The 15,887-nt window shown below is 39.5% G+C and overlaps 1 protein-coding gene across 1 annotated transcript in view; it reads right to left on the bottom strand.

Moving 5' to 3' along the window:
• Positions 1–15,494, bottom strand: part of Lonp2 (lon peptidase 2, peroxisomal) — a 96,390-nt gene extending 80,896 nt beyond the window's left edge. Inside the window, exons 1-4 of the mRNA XM_042693415.1 lie at positions 15,145–15,494; positions 6,323–6,557; positions 2,565–2,696; positions 265–387 (exon numbers count right to left, since the gene is read on the bottom strand). Coding sequence (XP_042549349.1) covers positions 265–387; positions 2,565–2,696; positions 6,323–6,557; positions 15,145–15,377 — 723 coding nt within the window. The 5' untranslated portion in view covers positions 15,378–15,494. The remainder of the gene's footprint in view (positions 1–264; positions 388–2,564; positions 2,697–6,322; positions 6,558–15,144) is intronic.
• Positions 15,495–15,887: the final 393 nt, after the last annotated feature.

Below are 15,887 nucleotides of genomic sequence, written 5' to 3'. Positions count from 1 at the left end.
AAACTGGAAGAAATATTTACGCCAGGTGCTGGTGGCTCATATCTGTAATCCTAGCTACTCAGGAGGCTGAGATCTGAGGATCATGGTTTAAAGCCAGCCCAGGCAGGAAAGTCTATGAGACTTATCATCAATAAACCACTAGAAAACTGGAAGCAGCACTGTGGCTCAAGTGGTAGAGCGCTCACCTTGAGCTGAAGAGCACAGGGACAGTGCCCAAGCCCAGAGTTCAAGGCCCACGACCGACAAAAAAAAAAAAGTATTTACTCGCTTATCATCATCTTGCTTGGGTTTTCTGGTTTTCTGAAGCAATTTCAGGCCCTCGATTTGTCTGACAAGTAGTGGGATGGTCATCTTGAACCGCTCTTCCAGGCTCACAGCATCTAAAATCTGAAAAAGGTGAATCTATTAGTACTTCTTTCACAAACACATGCCTCAAATACTGACAGAAATATGACTTATATTGTTGAGTTAAAAAACAAAAGAAAAACACCCTAGAATCATTTTGGCATTGTCACTGCAGCAGTCCTATTAGGCTGATGCTATGAAGCTTAAGTAGGCACCACTAAGCAACTCTGGTGCAGCCATTTGGGGTTAACTCCACCATTTGCTGTGCTGTCTCTTGCAATTCTGCTCTTAGCCTACACATAATCTATGTCAGTGGACAGGTGGGAATATCTACACTTTGGGACATGGAAGCCTAGATGTAACCTTCTTTGACGTAGGCTTTAACAGGGCTGTGGGATACAACCTCCTGTTCACCTCTGGCATATATGCCTAACCCCTCAAAACCCAAAGAAACTCATCAATTCCTATCAGAAATCATGATAGGCATTTTACTGTAATATAGCTAGTTACCAAATCAATTTTGATAATCTACAAGAGGTTAACAAAAAGCAAAAATATTGATTTTTTCATTTCAAAACTGAAGGTATAACTGAAATGCTAATGACACACCTATCCTAGCTACTCAGAATGTTGACATCTGAGGATAAAGGTTCAAGAGCCAGCGTAGGCAGACAAATTCATGAGACTATTATCTCTAATTAACCAGCAAAAAGCTGGAAGTAAAAGTGTAGACCAAGTGGTAAAGCACCAGTGAGGGTGGAAGGCCCTGAATTCAAGGCCCCAAACTGGCAAAAAGAAAAAAAGAAAATTAAAAAACCAAGTTCCATCAAGAACCAATCATAAGATTGATAACAACTCTTTTTGGCAATTATTGTATTAAAATAAGTCCAAAATGTGCCTACATTTTGAGTCTCTTCATATCCTAAATTCAAATATTAAATTTGTCCATACACAATTAACCAGCCTCCAAGATGGTGTGTTGTGGCTGATGATCCCTGATTCCCTCAGACAATAGGCTAGCTAATGCCTAAACAGAGTGACTTCTCAGCAGGCCTATTTTCTCCTGCTCCCACTCACAGACACCCACTGAGTCTGTGGTCAATCAGTCTGTTTAAGTAACTCTTCCTATTAAAATTGTGGTATTTAAGTATCAAGTGAGCTAGTAAAATAGAGTTGTTTCAATGAAAGCAGAAATCCAATTAAACAGATTAATTCTAGTAAAACTACTCTATGAATATTAAATTATACTATAAAAATAGGGATAAAAAAACTGTTTTTGCCTTGTAAACTTAGAATTCTACCTTTGAATTATTTTTCAAGGGTCTTTATAAGTCATTTCATTTGAAAGAAATAGAAATGAAAAGTTACATAGTGCATCCTGAGAGTGAAATATAAAAAGTATAAGGGAGACAAGTGTATGATACACGCCTATAGTCCCTGCAGTCTGAAGTCAGACACAAAATGGATGGATGGTTTCTCAACAGTGAGAACCTGTCTTTAACAAAACAAAACAAAACATCATGGAGAATTTTATTAAAGCAGGTAAATATATGGGAAATAAAGGACATGGCTCCACAAGTTTAGAAAACCCTGTGACAAAGTGTATTTACAAAATTACATTAAAATTTTATTTTTTTTATGTTTCTGTGCTTTAACTGTTTCTTTAAGTTGACCAAGTACTCACAACTGTGAAAATACAAGGACTGCTTATGTACACAAAAATATAAAGCAATCTACTCCCCCTACCCACCCACCTTTTTTGAGACTAGAGTCCCACTATCTAGCTCAGGATGGCATTGAACTGCTTTGGCTTCCTCAAGTGCTGGGATTATAAACTGGCACAACCTGCTAAAAGATTGCTTTTGAAAGTCAATGCCAAAATAAAGCATTTTAACTACTTCTTAGAAAGTTTCATGTATTATCTTTCTTTTTTTTGGGGGGGGGTCCGGTCGTGGGGCCTGAACTCTGGGCCTGGGCGCTGTCCCTCAGCTCTTCAGCTCAAGGCTAGCGCTCTACCACAGCACCACTTCTGGCCTTTTTCTTTTTGCTTATGTGGTGCTGAGGAATCAAACCCAGGGCCTCAGGCATGCAAGGCAAGTGCTCTACCACTGAGCCACCTTCCCAGCCCTGTGTTATCTTTCTTGAAGGTCAAAATCTAACTATCAGATATAAATAAAAAGTGACAGAGCAACCTGTCATTTAAGAAGAGAACGCTGTACCTGGAGTTTTTCTTTGTTGCTTGTTCGGATAATTGAAGTCAGAATATCTGGCAAAGCTTCTCTTGGAAGACTATCTAAAAGACGTCTCAATTTAGCCACTGCAGGGACAGACATATCCAACATTTCAACCAACTAGAAGGGAAAAAAAAACGTATCTTTGTAATGAAATCTGGCATTGTGGATTAAAATAGTCAGATCCTTCTACAGGTTTAAGGTTTTGAGCCTCCACCTTTGTTTTTGAAGACCACTAATTACTACAGTGCAGGCAGATAACAAGCCTTTAGAGGAAAGGAGAAGCACTTTCAAAATATTATAATGAAAAACAAAAGTAGCTTAAGTATATTTAATATTTAAATTTTGTGCTATTTAAAATTTGTGCTATGATTTTAACTTTACTTTGAAAAAATTCAAATTTATAACAAGTTGCAGGAACAAAGTACAAGAAACTCCCATATATCTTAGATTTACCAATTTTAAAACTTTATGTTGTTTGCTTTCTTTCTCTGACTACCCTCAAGCTATTTCTGCTGAACATCTACAAATAAGTATATATCATAACCCTTGTTTTTAAGGACAGTCACATAATCTCAATGTAATTACTATCTTCTAGAAATTGGTAACATTTTGATGCTACTGTGACAGTCAATCAGAGGTATGGAATACTGAGTTTTTGTGAAATATTTGGGCTAACCTGAATCTGAACACTGACTGATATTTAGAAGGAAAATAAAAACCAAAGAACCTTCCAGAGCACAACCTGAATTAAAAAAGATTAGGCCAACAAGCTTATAGTGTTTGTAATAAGACTGCTAACCAATTCCTTTTTTTTCTGGCATACAGTACCAGCTCACCTCTTCTGAATATAGATGTGGCTGACTTAAGTTTGTCCTTAAAGGGGGTAGTTGAAAGTTTCTTTTTGGCAAAACCACTACAAGTCACTGAAAGATTTGCCACGTTTCCTTCTTTTGCTTTAGTTTGCAACAAGGGAAGAATGTCGTGAAATAATCTCTAATCTAGCAAATAATAAGCAAAGCCCTCTAAAAACATTGTAATTCAGAGACTTATCCATTACCAAGAAATATAATTACCAAGGAAATTAAAAGTATAGTTATGATGAAGATGTTCACATGTGACAAACAGATAATAAAATTTGATGATCCTTGCTCTTAGGAATTCATACTAAGAACATAAGAACATAAATGAAAACCCATTCCTCCCAGCTTTTGCTGAGTAGGAATTACTTCTTGAACCAAAATACTGTTCAGTACAAGACAGCTAACAGATAAAGTCCAGTTTGGAAGAAATATTAGATTTCTAAGGCAATACAATCTATAAGACATTCTACACTATGTGACAAGCACTAATAAAGAACTGAGAAGTCCTAACCTTAGAGGAATCAGAAAAGTATAGATTTAAGATGAAATTTTAGAAAAGAAGAGAACTCCCAGCAGAGAAGGCAGTCTCAGAAATATAAAAACAAGATGTGAAACTCTTTGTTATTCAATGTGGCTAGAACTATGGTCTCAACAAGTAATTAGCAATGAAGTAAGGTATATAGACTTCAGACAAGCTGCAAGGGGCTCTTGTACTATAGTAAGAAATCTAACCTAATTCCTGTGGCCAATTAAAACCTTTTACTCAAAGGAAAAGGATACTCCAAACTTCCTTGTATTTTCAGTTGTTTTTTTTTTAGGTGTTGGACCTACTGTTGAATTTAAAGAAAGTTTGGTGGGCATGAAGAGAAAATTTTTCCTAATTTTGGTTAGGAAATTCCTATCAATGAGGCTGTAGAAGGAGCTATCAAATGGATGAAAGCAATTAAACTTCTTACTATTTATAAGAGGAATAATAAAATTATGATACCTGAAGCCAATGAAATTTATGCAAGTATTTAACATAAAAAAAAAAACAAAGCTGAGCACCAGTGGCTTATATCTGTAATCCTAGCTACAGAGGAGGCTGAGCTCTGATGATTGCAGTTTGAAGACAGCCAAGGCAGGAAAAATTCCAAGAGATTCTTATCTCCAATTAACCACAGGAAAACTGAAGTAGAGCTGTGGCTCAAAGTGGCAGAGCACTAGCCCTGAGTGAAAAAGCTCAGAGACAGCACCCAAGTCCCTAAATTTAAGCCCTATGACCAAACAAACAAACCCAAAAAAACTGAATATGAATCAAAACCAGAAAAAAGCCAGGTGCTGATGGCTCTGCCCGTAATCCTAGCTACTCAAGAAGCTGAGACCTGAAGTTCATGGCTTGAACCCAGCCTGGGCAAGAAAGTCTGCAAGATTCTTTTTTTGGGGGGTGGGGGGGGAGGGGGGAGTCCAGTCGTGGGGCCTGAACTCTGGGCCTGGGCACTGTCCCTCAGCTCTTCAGCTCAAGGCTAGCACTCTACCACTTGAGCCACAGTGCCACTTCTGGCTTTTTTCTTTTTGCTGATGTGGTGCTGAGGAATCGAACCCAGGGCCTCAGGCATGCACGGGAAGCACTATGCCACTGAGCCACTTTGCCAGCCCTGCAAGATTCTTATCTCCAATTAACCACCAAAAAACTAGAAGTGGCTCAAGTAGACTACTAACCTTGAGCAAAAAGAACTCAAAGACAACACCCAGGTCTGAGTTCAAGTTCCAGGAGTAGCACACAAAAACAAAAGCCAGAAAATGGTGATAAAATTTAACTGTGGCTTCTCTCTAAACATCACTTCATTTATGTCACTGCAAAATCTTTACTTCTTTAACAAGCTTTCTACAGATTCAGATTGGAGAAAAGTAAAGGCGAAGCAGAAAAAAAGGCACAAAGTTATCTCCAACACAAGTGTGAAAGCCAAGGAGCCTCACCTAGGAAAGGAACTCTACCCCCAGTCTCTGCCTTTCCTTAATAGATCATGTACCTATCCACTTCTCAATTGCAAGATGTCTTCTTCAGAGTAAATTGTTTCAGCCCCCATAGGAAGTACACCTCTCAACTTCTATCTTTCCTGTTAATGTTCACCATGCTAGGAGTATGCTACTACAAAAGACACATAAGGTACAAACACCACAGGCTGTAAACAACTCTCCACTGATTCCTCACAGATCTACTGGATCTATCAATACAAAAACAGAAGACTATATTTCATAATATAGTCTTAAGGTTTGATACAGGAGATGGGAAGAGGCTTTATCTAGATTTAACCAAAAACTAACTCTAGAATTAAGAGGTCTAGTACTTAGTTTTTCTTCTTTTTTAATTAAAATTTTTTTATTATAAACATAATGTAGACGGGTTACAGTTTCATGAGTCAGGTAATGAGTACATTTCCTTTTGGACAATGTCACCCATCTTCTGATTAGTCAAAGTCTTAGCCAGATCTGAAGTCAGCCCACCAGAGGCTTAATCTTCACAGTTAATGACAGGCATAGTGTCACCTAGATCTCTAAAGCAATATAACTTCTATAACTTGGAGCCTGGATATTTTAATAACAAATAATGTATGTAGTATTTTAAATAATTAGGTTTAATAATTATCTGGTTTGGTAACACTCAAAGTAATAAAGAATACTTTATTAATATCATTTGGAAAGATTTGAGACAGGACTGGCTAATATGTTTGGATAGCTTAGGTATAGTTGTAGACAAAACCAAATCAAATGAAGTATTATTAAACTATTTTTATGTATGCTGCTCAAAAACATCACTACCTAATAGGTTCAATATTTTCTTAACAAAAAGAAACCAAAGACAAAAGAGTTTTAAGTAAAAAGTAAAAGCTACTCACTCACCTGTACTGCATATTTGTAAAATTGTTCTGACAGCTCTCCTAGTTCCTCCCTAGTTTTGCAAGTGTTGGGAAATTCTTCAAGCCGGTCTAACTGTTCCACTTCAGCAACAGGATAGGGCTTCTCCTTTAAGACCTGGACAATCTGGAATCGGCATAGGCCTGTAATCAGCAAAGTATAATGGGGCTTGGGCCAGTTACTGCCCACAACTTGAACTGCCAGGGCAGCTGTCCCAATCCTGAAAAACAGGAAATGATGGAATTGCACATATTTAACATAAATTCATTAAAAAGTAAAGAACATCTAAAATGTAAATGAATCTTAACTTAGCCTCTCATGTATGGTATGTTAGGTCATTACCGTCAGCATGCAAACTTACTATAAATGGTGCCTCTGTTAAAAACAGGTATAGTCAGGTGCTAGTGACTCACATCTATAAGCCTAGCTTCTCAAGAGGCTGAGCTCTGAGAATCAAAGTTTAGAGCCAATCCTGGCAGATAAAAACCTCAAGGCTCTCATTTTCATTTAACCAGTAAAAAGGTGTAACTTGAAGGCAAGGCTCAAGTGATAGAGTGGCAGCTATGAGCAAAAAAGCCAAGCCATAGTAAGAGGTCCTGAGTTCAAGACCCAGTACCAGCAGAAAAAAATAAATAAAAATTAGGTATAAATTCCCACATATGTATTATTTAAGCCCAAAACTGTATGAGTAAAATTAAGTGACAATTTTATAGCTCAATTCCAAAATATTAATACTTTCAAATAGACAAACATAAACAGCATAAACTAATCTAAGAAATGTTCCAATGCGGGGTTGGGAAGGTAGCTCAATGGTAGAGTGCTTGCCTTGCATGCATGGGGCCCTGGGTTCGATTCCTCAGCACCACATAAGCAGAAAAAGCTAGAAGTGGTGCTGTGGCTCAAGTGGTAGAGCACTAGCTTTGAGCTGAAGAGCTGAGGAACAGTGCCCAGGCCCAGAGTTCAGGCACCATGACTGGCAAAAAAAAAAAAAGAAATGTTCCAATGCCAATTTTATTACTAACATCAAATCAATTATCTTACATAATCAATCTATACAACTTCTATACATCGGCATTATTACATGCCCCTGATCCCAAATTTCTAAAGATGGGAACTAATATAAACTACACATTATCATGAATGAGTCTACACTCAAGAAGATATAAACCTACTTGTAAGTGGCTATCACTTTACTAATAATTGGTGAAAAAGTTTTAAGTCTTAGCTCTTATCAGGAAATTCAACATGTAAACTTACAAGAAAGAATTACTAAAACTAAGCCAAAATTACATAAAATGAGGAGATGCTTCCAGGTCCCAAACTAAAATATTTTCTCTCTGCAGACAGACAGAAGGCAATAATTTCAGAAAAGTTTAAAGTGACTAGCACTCTGGGGTAATAGTAACACTGGAATAATGCTCCTGCTCACTTCAGATGTGCTGAATTTTATAGGAGTACTGTATAATCGTAGCTCATAAATGTTTTCAAATTCATGGGAGTAGTAACATATAAGGAGTAGCTCAATGAATGGGCTGAATTTCATAGGAGTACTGTAGCTAAGCCTTTTTTTTTTTTTTTTGGTCGGTCGTGAGGCTTGAACTCTGGGCCTGGGCGCTGTCCCTGTGCTCTTCAGCTCAAGGCGAGCGCTCTACCACTTGAGCCACAGCCCCACTTCCTCATAGGAGTACTGTAGAGAAATAGCTCAGTGTATAGGAGTAGCTCAGTAAATGGGCCAAACCTCATGAGAGTATTGTATAGGAGTAACTCAGTGAATGTGTTAAACTTCATAGAAATACTGTACTAGAGAAGCTTGGTGGATTACAGAAAACCCAGATTCCTTCTGCATCAGTTTTACTTCCTGTGCAGTATGGGTAACCTTTGGTTTCCTTATACCATTAAGCTCATTTTGAGCTATGCCTAACCTTCCATGCCCTTACTCAGTCATATTATATATAATAGAAATAAAAATCAATTTAAACAGTAACAAGCCAAATAAGTTGGGAAATTTGAATGTGAAAAAATAATTAAATACTTTAAAACCTTAAAATGATTTTTGTTATGGCCACTTTTCTCACGTCACTAATCTACAGGCTGTATTTTCTATTTCCTGAAAACAATCTCCATTGTTTGCAAAAGTTAGCAATATGTAAACTGATTGGAGATCAAGTTAGATTACCAATTTAGTAATCCTGAAAGAGTTTAGTTTTGCTTGTATACAGAAACATCCATAGACATGAATCCTTGGCTAATGAGATCTACAAAACAGAACTTGAGAAGAAACCGAAAAGAGAGACAGACAAGACACATCATCTAAATCCAAACCTCTAGATTAGAAGCCAAATTTCTGACCTACGTGATTGATAAAAGGTAGTACTAAAAATGAATTTTCTTATAAAACTAACAAAGTATTTTTGCAAATAATGAAAGGGTGATGCTGCATGCTAATGGCTCGCACCTGTAATCCTAGCTACTCTGGAGACTGAGATCTGAGGATCACAGTTCAAAGCCAGCCCAATTAACCACCAGAAAATGGGAAATGGAACTATGGCTCAAAGTTGAGAATGCTAGCTTTGAGCAAAAGAGCTCAGGAACAGCACCCAGGCCCTGAGTTCAAGCCCCATGGCAGACCAGAAAAAGAAAAGATGATATTCCACTATGCCTCTACTAAGGTTTCTAATGAGACAAAGGTCTTAAATATATTAATTGGTTGTTGTGATCACACATAAGGTTGGCTAAAATACAAGCTTTTCAAAGTAAAACTTAACTTTCAAAATTATAGACAGTTATAAATAGAACACCTGGAGCCAGGCACCAGTGGCTCACTCCTCAGCTCTTCAGCTCAAGGCTAGTGCTCTACCACTTGAGCCACAGCACCACTTCTGGTTTTCTGCTTGTTTATTGGAGATAAGAGTCTCAAGCTGGGCACTGGTGGCTCACACCTTTAATCCTACCTACTCAGGAGGCTGAGGATCACAGTTCAAAGCCAGCCAGGATAGGAAAGTCCATGAGACTCTTATTTCCAATAAACGACTAAGAAAACCGGAAATGGCACAGTGGCTCAAGTGGTAGAGTGCTAGCCTTGAGCTGAAGAGATGAGGGACAGCATTCAGGCCGAGTTAAAGCCCCATGACTGACAAAAAGAAAAGAAAAAAACAAATAGAATACCTGGTAAAAGAACACTGAAAAAGAACCATATTTAATGTTATTTTAGACAACTTATATTGTCTATTTGGTCCAAATAATTCAATTAATCTAATTTCCTTGTATGATACTCAAGTCTTTATACTGTTAATCATCCTTCTAAATATTCCTGTTTTCCAATTAAAACATGTACATTACTAGATATCACAAAAGCAAAATTCTGAATCTCCAATAGATTCAAATTCATATATCCATACTAATGTCTTTTGCTTTACATGGTAGCTCAGTAATAAAGCTATACTCTAAGAACTCTGATATTATCACAGGTCAAAGAAATTTGAAACTCCTAACTGATATGTACTACCTTCAGAGTTTACAATATTACAGTATTTTAATCCATACAGGGATATAGTTTGGAAATGGGTTTACATAATAAAGAAGTTCAAAAAGTATTTGAAATCTATCAAATGTAGTGGTAGGAATATCTAAAAGCTACTACTAAAAAAAAAAAAAAAGCAGCTTTCCAAGATAAAGATGGAGTGTAAAATTTAAACTCTGATCTATATGCCAAACGTGATTTTGCTTTTTTTCTTTCACTTTAAAGCCTTCCATTTTTATTGGAATCCTCAATTGTCCAAGTCCTTTCTGAAATGATAGTTTAGGGTGCCCATATTAGGAAAATGTAGGGCTCCCCTTTCTCCTCAAACCTCTTGTGAGAAACCCACATTTAGAACTATTCACTTAGGGAACAATAGCACATAAATGAAGCTTCAGAATTATCTGAAGCTACAAAAAGCTTCCTAAGCATTATTTCATTATACATTTTTTGTTTCTATGAGGAAGAAAGCATTATTATACTACAAATGAATAACTGAGACTGAAATTGGACATTGTTATCCACCACTATAAGTATATTTAACAGCAACAGGGTTATTTATTCATTTAAAAAAATTTTTTTTTTGTGCTGGTCCTGGGGCTCAAACTGAGGGCTTGGGCATTGTCCCTGAGCATTTTTGCTCAAGGCTAGTGCTCTACCACTTGAGCCGCAGCTCCACTTCTGGCTTTTTGGCAGTTAACTGGAGATAAGTCTCAGGGACTTTTTCTGCCCTAGCTGGCTCTGAAACGTGATCCTCAGATCTCAGCCTCCTGAGTAACTCGATTTATAGGTTTGAGTTATGGGTGCTCAGTTGAATTGGGTTTTATGAAGATTTTTATTATTTGCAGCACTGAACAATATGAATTTGTATTAAAAGTATAGGAAGAAATACATATTACTGTAACTTCTAAATGCTGAGGCAGTAGAAGCACAGCTATTAACATAATGTTTATATTTTAATGACAGTGAAAAGAAGTACTTCTGCCAAAGCTCTGCAAACACTGAAAAGTTAATTTCTGAGAAAGAGACACAGAAACAGCTTCTTAGTTCTTAAACAGTTAGTGATTTTTTGAAAGAATTGGTCATCATTAGTAATAATGATTTAGAAACAAAGCAGTTTATTAGAATAGCCTGGAACTTTATAAAGCCATTTCTTAAATGTCTAATGGTAGAAGAGGACTGATTAAGACTATGGAGGTGTGAATCTACGCATAATAAGTACTTCTATTTTGTTAGACAAATGACAAGAGAAACCTATCTCTTATGGATACATAAGAGAACCAGCAAAGAATGAGACATCAGCACAGTGATAAAAGGCACACAGCATAGGTAGTGCTTATCTAGGCTTGTCTGTCTATCCCCATCCATCTGCCCATCTACTGAAGGATGGGCTTCTCACTTGATAGGCAAATATCCTACCACTAAAGGTGTGCCCTCAACTCTTCCACTTTTTAGTTTTTCAGGTAAGGTCTTGTACTTTTATCTAGATGGCCTTGGCCAATTTCTGCCTCACTCACAGCTAGGATTTCAAAGTGATAAATGATTGCCTATTTTCATCAAGGAAACAATTGGTCATTTAGGATCCACTAAAAATGCATTTCAGTTAGGCAAAGAAATGCAAGGTATCCTGAGGTGGCATGAGAGAAAAGTTCCACGCTGTTTCAAAAAGGATCTTGTTAGGCAACATACCTGCACAGTAGCATGCAGAAGCAACTGTGCTGCTCAAAAGGCAAAGGAAGTGTTATAAGGAATTCATTACTGTATGGCAAGAACATGGAGGAGTAAATTCCTTCTGCTGCTCCTAAAGGACATGGATAGTGTAAGGAAATGGGAGGTGGAAGCAGAGCAGTCTACCTCTCCCACTGGGTACTATAATCATTTGCAACAGTAACTGGCAAGAAAGACTGCAAGAGGGCAGATCTGTCTGTAAAGAAACAGACTAAAGCTATAGATAGCTCAATATTTATATTTAAATCTTTTTTTTAAAGAGTACTTTGAAAGCCTTGATGTTTCAAGACTTTGGAAAATATTGCTAAGGAATATGGTACAACTTTTCTACATGTACTTTTCAAGTAGTGAACAATTTTCTGGTCATATAAGAACTAAATGATTTACAATGCCGAAATTATATGAAGACTTTTCATAATGTTTACTAGTTAAATGATTTATCTAACATTTCTAGTAATATAAAACAAAGGTAGCATATTCAGGATCAGATAACACAATATCTGAATATCAGTGATTATGTCCAGCATGAGAATTTAGTTATTGTTATTTTGGAAACATTTACATGAAAGGAAAAAAAATCCTCTAAAACGTTGCCAGAATAGTACCAAAAATACTCATTCAAATCTAAAATATGACTAACTCTACTTTTAGAATTCAGTGTATTGGGTAATCAATATTATTTCCGTATAAATAAAACAAAAATCTAATCATGAACTCTTTTGCCTCGGCCAAGTATTTAGGCACAGAAGGCAAAAAACTGAGCAAAATAAGGCTTAAGAAATGAGATGAGGGGTTGGGAAGGTGGCTCAGTGGTAGAGTGCTTGCCTTGCATGCATGAGGCCCTGGGTTCGATTCCTTAGCACCACATAAGCAAAAAGAAAAAAGCCGGAAGTGGCGCTGTGGCTCAAGTGGTGGAGCGCTAGCCTTGAGCTGAAGAGCTGAGGGACAGTGCCCAGGCCCAGAGTTCAGGCCCCACGACCGGACCCAAAAAAAAAAGGAAATGAGATGAAATGTTAGAAAACCGAAGTCCAAAATAATTTGTCAAACAGTGAAACTTGAAAAATGTCCACTTTTAGTCATTCAAAACTGAAGTAAAATAAAATGGAAGAAAAAGTATTTTTCATGGGCTGGGAAGGTGGCTCAGTGGTAGAGTGCTTGCCTTGCATGCATGAGGCCCTGGGTTCAATTCCTCAGCACCACATAAGCAGAAAAACCTGGAAGTGGAGTTGTGGCTCAAGTGGTAGAGTGCTGGCTTTGAGCTGAAGTGTTTAGGGACAGCGCCCAGGCCCAGAGTTCAGGCCCCACGACTGACAAAAAAAAAAAAAAAAGGCAATTTAAAAAATGGTAAGAGGGGCTGGGAAGGTGGCTCAGTGGTAGAGTGCTTGCCTTGCATACCTGAGGCCCTGGGTTCCATTCCTCAGCACCACATAAGCAAAAAGAAAAAAGCCGGAAGTGGCGCTGTGGCTCAAGTGGTAGAGCGCTAGCCTTGAGCTGAAGAGCTGAGGGACAGTGCCCAGGCCCAGAGTTCAGGCCCCACAACCGGACCCAAAAAAAAAAAATTTTTTTTCATGATTGACAAAGGCAAAGATTTTACAATGTGAACTACTACTGGACTATTATGATTTGTTTTGTTTTAAAGGGGATATCAATCTCCCTAGAGAACCTGAGGAGAAGTTACAGTCTTTCCTCAACGTAATGTGCACAGTTTCAGTGGAGTAAAAACAAGGCATATTTTAACTCTTTTGAAATCCACTTAGTTAACAACTCTTCATTTGAAAATGAGGGCTAAAGGCAAAGGAATGATCTCCAGGCTGGCAAAAGATCTCAGGTGCAGATTAGAAAAAGGTGGAAGGTGAGTTTAAAGATAATACTTGTTGGTTGAGAGCATATATAGATAATAGTGTCCAATAAAAATGAAAACACTAACAAGTACAGTGGCTCATGCCTATAATCCTAGCTTCTCAGGAGGCTGAGATATGAAGGATTGCGGTTTGAAGCCAGCCTGGGCAGAAAAATCCTGAGGCTTTATCTCTAAAATATTTGGCAAAGGGCCTGGCTGGAGGCATGGTTTAAACAATGGAGCACCAGCTGAGCAAGCCAGCCAAGCAAGCACAAGGCCCTGAGGTCAAATTCCAGTATTGCAGAAATAGTAAGCCACATATGATTTTAATAGTCACATTATAAAGTTAAAACAGGTGAAATGTTAACATTTTGTTTAATCCTAAATCTTCAAAATGTTACCTTTCCAATATCTCATATATGCAATATTTATTAATGGACAGAACACTTGTGTGTGTGTTTGTGTGTGTATGTGTGTGTGTGTGTGAGAGAGACAGAGAGAGAGACAGAGAAAACTAAGGAGGATTGAACTCAGGGCCTGGGCACTGTCCATTAGTTTTTTTTCACTTAAGGCCAGCCCACTACCACTTGAACCACAGCTCCATTTCTGGCGTTTTGGTGGTTAACTGGAGATAAGAGTCTTAGGGGCTGGAATGTTCAAAAATATGATCCTCAGATTTCAGCTTCCTGAGTACCTAGGATTAGAGGCATAGCCCTCAGTGCCTGGCCTAACAGAAAATTTTTCATACTAAGATTTTTGAAATCTGGTATGCATTAGTGTCACAGCACATTTGGGGTGTTGCCTGTGACTAAGCAATTTCCTGGGACATAGGCCTTTCAATGCTAAAACTCAAGCCAGGCAAACTATGACAACGAGTCATCTCAATTTAGTCTAGCTATATGTCAAGTGTTCTAAAGCCTCATCAACTGTACAGTCCTGGGCAGGGCAATACACACAGAGCAGCCATCTGTTAAGCAAAGTGCAAATAGTCTACACATACTTAACCTTCTAACATACTTTAAAAAAATGAATGCTGTTAGTTTCTAAATTGCAGATAAATAGTCATAGGTTTTAAGTTATATAACTGATGCAGGACAATCAAGTGGCAAACCTAGAGTTGAAGAAAAAAATCATGAGAAAGATGGGCGATTATAGAGACGTGAGAAAAGTAGCAAAGGTGAGAGGCTAGGAAGTTCCCAGGAAAAGACACAGAGGAAAATGGGAACAGGAAATAACCTTTAAGAAAGAAAAGAAAAAAAAAAGTCCTGGGGAGCAGAGCAAAGGTGGATGGAGTATAGAAATAAGGCACTCAAAAGTTAACAGTGTAGTGCCGTGGGCAATGGGGCAAGAAAACGAGGAAAGCAGTGTGTCAGGTGGAGGTCGAGACAGGATCGAAGAAGGAAAACCGGACTATGGGCAATGCAAGACTAGGGAGCATTCCCAGGGAGAATGGAAAGGCCTACAAAGTTGAGGGCACGGACACAGACGACTGCAGTAGGGGAGGTGGCCCGGAGGAGATGAGGCTCGAAACTACCACCGATGACAGAGGACTTTCGCTAGGCCCTACTTCATGAATTATCTCACTGACGTCACTGGGCAAGTACCTATCACCCCCGTTGTTGAGGCTGGGGCTGAAGGGACGGAACCAGCCTCGGCGTCGGAGGCTGGGAGAGGAGGCCCGGGGCCCCCGGGACAGGCCGGCCGGGAGAGGCCGCGGCCCACCTGTGCAGGGGCGGCAGGTCCTGCGCGTCGCTGGCCGGGTCGGGCGTGTTGGGGATGACGCCCAGGATGGTGCTCTGCAGGGAGGTGCCCTTCAGCAAGCGGCCGCGCACCAGCTGCAGGTTGCGGGCCGTGTCCACGCTGGTGCGCATGGTGGAGCCCGGCAGCAGCACGCCCTCGTGGGTCAGCAGCAGCGGGAGGCGGCTGGGAATCTGAATAGGGCTCACGGACGACATGGCGACGGTAGTCAGCGCTCAGAATCGTCAGGAGGAGCGGGTCAGACAGCCGCGACGGGACGAGCAGAAGCCGAGCGCCTCGCGGCCGCCGCCACACCGCCCTTTCGCCCCCCGGCTAGCGCCCGCCCCCAGGTCCAAACGCCGCCGCTTCCGGCTCCGCACTACGGCCCGCCCCTAGGTCCAAACGCCACGGCTTCCGGCTCCGCGCTACGGCCCGCCCCCGGGCTCAAAGGCCGCCGCTTCGCGCCGCCTCCTCTTGCGGTCGCTGGTTATTAACATATCCGTCTTGGTACACAGGACTCCTTCTGACAACTTCACTGTTTAGCTCACACACGGTATTGGAAAGCATAATAATGTTTGTCAATTTTTAGCCTGGTTGGGTTTTTTTAGCTTTACAAAACGATTGCAAAACTATGGCAAAAGATTTGCATGTAAGGTCCACCCAGCCCCCCCCCAGTTACCACCTTACATAACCAGGGTTCAATGTCAAAACCAGGAAACTGGCTTCAC

The sequence above is a fragment of the Dipodomys spectabilis genome, unplaced genomic scaffold (genome assembly GCF_019054845.1).
Source record: "Dipodomys spectabilis isolate Male_0828 unplaced genomic scaffold, ASM1905484v1 ptg000165l, whole genome shotgun sequence".
In the NCBI taxonomy this organism is placed as follows: Eukaryota; Metazoa; Chordata; class Mammalia; order Rodentia; family Heteromyidae; genus Dipodomys; species Dipodomys spectabilis.
Note: the sequence above shows the minus strand (reverse complement) of the source record. Positions and strands in the feature narration are given on the sequence as shown.